Here is a 3,862-nt window from a genome sequence, read left to right on the forward strand (position 1 = left end):
ACCTTTTTCTTAAATTGCTGCACTGCTTTTCCTCTGCTACTTCTCTTGTGTTAATCTCTCTCACTCTGTCTCCCTCTCTGTCCCTCTTTTTTCCGTTCTCTCTCTCACGCATCAATTTTGATGTAGCATCCCCCTGCACTGTCGATGGAACTTGGGAGCCTTGAGTTGCTCCAGCCAGGCTAGGGTGGTCTGTCCTCTGGTGTGTGCCGTCTCCCCCCACCATGCAAAATAATGAGCCCTCCACACCATGAGTCCTCTGGGCCAGGTTAGTGTGCAGCCTACCTGGAACGCAGCCCTGCTCGCCGTGCTCTCCCTCATGGTGCCTGCTCTCAGTATGTGCCAGTCCACAGGCCCTGCGTTGGGCTCGGCGAACCCACAGAACTGTCCAGGTGTGTGCTCCTGCACTAACCAGCTCGGCAAGGTGGTGTGTACCCGCCGAGGCCTGATTAGGGTTCCTCCGAACATCCCAGCCAACACCAGGTATCTGAATCTGATGGAAAACAGCATAGAGACCATACAGGCAGATACCTTCAGGCACTTGCATCACCTGGAGGTACTTCAGCTGGGCAGAAATGCTATCAGACAGATTGAAGTGGGGGCCTTCAACGGCCTGACCAGCCTCAATACCCTGGAGCTGTTCGACAACAGACTGACGGTCATACCCAGTGGAGCTTTTGAGTACCTGTCAAAGTTGAGAGAGTTGTGGCTTAGAAACAATCCCATTGAGAGCATCCCCTCTTATGCCTTCAACCGTGTCCCCTCCCTCATGAGACTGGATCTGGGAGAACTGAGGAAGTTGGAGTACATCTCTGATGGGGCATTCGAGGGCCTTCAAAACCTCAAGTACCTCAACTTGGGGATGTGCAACCTGAGGGAGTTTCCTCACCTTTTACCACTGGTGGGATTGGAGGAGCTAGAAATATCAGAGAATCTTTTCCCTGAACTGAAGCCTGGCGCCTTCCACGGACTTAAGAATTTACGTAAACTGTGGATTATGAACTCTGCTATCACTACCATTGAGAGGAATGCATTTGATGACATCACAGCCTTGGTGGAGCTGAATTTAGCCCATAACAACCTGTCGTCCCTCCCCCATAACCTTTTCACCCCTCTACAGTACCTGGTGGAACTACACCTGCACCACAACCCTTGGCGATGTGACTGTGATGTAGTGTGGCTCTCCTGGTGGCTCAGAGAATACATTCCCACAAATTCCACCTGCTGTGGACGCTGCCACACCCCAGCCCACATGAGAGGGCGATACCTGGTGGAAGTTGATCAGACCACCTTTCAGTGTTCGGCACCATTCATACTCGATGCTCCTAGAGATCTCAACATCTCAGCAGCAAGGGTGGCAGAACTGAAGTGTCGCACAGCCGCCATGAGCTCAGTCCGATGGCTTCTCCCCAATGGGACTGTTTTGACCCATGGCTCGGCTCACCCACGGATATCTGTCCTTAACGACGGGACACTCAACTTCTCCAACGTTCTCCCGTCAGACACAGGGGTCTACACCTGCATGGTGAGCAACATGGCAGGAAATTCCAATGCCTCGGCCTACCTAAACGTCAGCAATGCTGAACTCAACACGTCTAATCTGTCCTACTTTACCACCGTAACAGTGGAAGTTTTGGAGCCCACAGTGGAGGAGACCCCTAAACCCAAGCCAACTATCCCTGCCTCGCCCTCTGTCTTTCAGCCTGTCTTTATCTCCACACCTACTGTGCTGTTCCACACTCAGACTCCAAGGCAGGTGTCAATCCCCACTGCCAGAGTCCCTAGTGGGCCAGCCGCCAGCCTGGATGAGGTGATGAAAACAACCAAAATCATCATTGGCTGTTTTGTTGCTGTTACCTTGCTGGCAGCTGCCATGTTGATAGCATTCTATAAGTTGCGTAAGCGGCATCAACAGAGGAGCACGGTGGCAGCAGCCAGGACCATAGAAATCATACAGATGGAGGAAGAAGTTCCTCCTGTTCCACCACCCACCTCCGGATCTAGTGGCTCTGATGATACAGGGTTGGTACTGCCTACATTAGTGGAACACAACAGCAACACCTTTAAGCCTGGGTACGTGTCCTCCTCCTCCTCATCCCGCCAAGGGGGCTACGGAGCCCACTGGACCCAGAACAACTCTCTTCATCGCTCAGTCAGACAGCATCACAGCCACATCAGCACCATTGCTGATCCCTACATCATTAAGACTACTCACGGCAAGGAGAAGGTTCAAGAGACCCAGATTTGAGTAATGTTCCCTATGGATCTATCTCTGACTCTGCCCCAACCTCTCCACTTCACCTGTCTGCTCACCAGTCCATGCAATAGAATGCACAAAGAACAAAACGGTAACTTTCTTTTGTACAGAAGTGCAAAACAGAGACAGTTTTTTGTTTCTTGTACATGCCTATACATAAGTATATAAATATGAGAAAATACAAATATATATAAATGAAACTACCGTGAGGCAGTGGTGAGACATGCAGATTATATTAGAAAAGAAAGTAAATTGAAACTATTTTCTAATAACTGGTGACTATTTAAAAAAGACAAAGATATTGAATTGCTTTTGTGATTGATAATAGAAGGTGGTACTGTCTACTGTAGGAAAAGAGGCATTTAGTTTGTTTTTTGACCATATTTAGGATGCAGTAAAAAACTCTTTATACAGGCACCAGTTTCTAAATACAGCCCCAAATGTAAGCTCCAGTTTTTACTGTGCCAAATATTATATGCAATAAAATGGTATTTCCAGACTTAGGAACACAAAAAGACACACAAGCAAAATCTAGATAGATAGAAACATTTGTCCAACGATAGCAGCGTAATGGCACAGATAGAATGTGCTATTCAGTAGCTATCAGCCAAATGCTTTTGGACTGCAGTGAATTTCTGCAGCTAAGGTTTAACCCTCTGTTTGCTGGAGCAAAGCTGCATTTATTTGATAGTGCCAGTGCTTCTTAGTTGTAGCGTATCTAAACATGTTTATTTAGTGTGCACATGATTCCCCACTGGTTTAACTGGCAAAGATGAAGTGCAGGCTAATAACAGTTGTTGCAAATACTTTGTTCTGTTATTGGTTGCATTTTGTATTATTTCTTTTCCCTTAGGTTTTACATGCTTCTTAATGGCTTGTGTAGTGTTTAGGGCTAATTTAATAATGCATTACAGCAGTTGCCTGACTTGTCTCTGCAAGGGCTCATTCCAATGCTAATTTTTCAAAGGAACAGACATGTGGTGCAGTGATACAGAGCTTTGCTGGCCGTTCTGCTTTTGGAGAAAAAAACAGAGGATTGAAGTGAAACAAAATGAATGTCTGATACCGGGGCTTTTCCATGGACTACATTGAAACATTACTTTCTTTTTCTTTTTCTTTTAACAGTTTATTTTGAGCAACACTATTTTTATGGAGAGACAAAGGAGGCTATGAAAAATAAAAACCTTTGGTTTGTATTTCTCTAATCAGAAACACTTTCATCTGATGTTTTCTTCTTCTCTGAATATATTTCCACGTGTGTGTAAGTTGTTTAATCGTAAAGGCTGGAGGCAGTATTGTAAATCGTATCCTACCCCAAACCCCCCATCTTACGGTCCTATGCATTTACTTAGTGTCTGCATGAATGGGTCTTTAAGTAACTGGTGTACAATGCTGCATTATACCCCACAGTGGGGCTCTATGCAGGTCAGATAGGCTGTTGGTCTTTGATGCCTCAGCTTAGTTCTTAACATTGATTTCTCAGTGACTGTGAAGGGGAAAAATACATGTATCCCACAGTTCTACAGTTTGTGGGTTTCTTTTCCTTACATGCTCATCTGCGAGTTCTAGTTCATATCTGAATCTGACATTTATCAAGTGAAAAAATAT

General features: G+C 45.9%; 1 protein-coding gene across 1 annotated transcript; it reads left to right on the forward strand.

Annotated features, from left to right (window-relative positions):
• The first annotated feature begins 247 nt into the window (after window positions 1–247).
• Window positions 248–2,245, forward strand: lrrc4.2 (leucine rich repeat containing 4.2). Its single transcript, XM_070907707.1, has one exon. The coding sequence runs from the start codon at window positions 248–250 to the stop codon at window positions 2,243–2,245; it is 1,998 nt and encodes a 665-aa protein (XP_070763808.1).
• The last annotated feature ends 1,617 nt before the right edge of the window (window positions 2,246–3,862 follow it).

The sequence above is a fragment of the Enoplosus armatus genome, chromosome 6 (genome assembly GCF_043641665.1).
Source record: "Enoplosus armatus isolate fEnoArm2 chromosome 6, fEnoArm2.hap1, whole genome shotgun sequence".
Taxonomy (NCBI): Eukaryota; Metazoa; Chordata; class Actinopteri; order Centrarchiformes; family Enoplosidae; genus Enoplosus; species Enoplosus armatus.

Excerpts from the sequence above, each read along its gene's own strand:
- lrrc4.2 (XM_070907707.1), top strand. The coding sequence starts at position 248 with ATGAGTCCTCTGGGCCAGGTTAGTGTGCAGCCTACCTGGAACGCAGCC.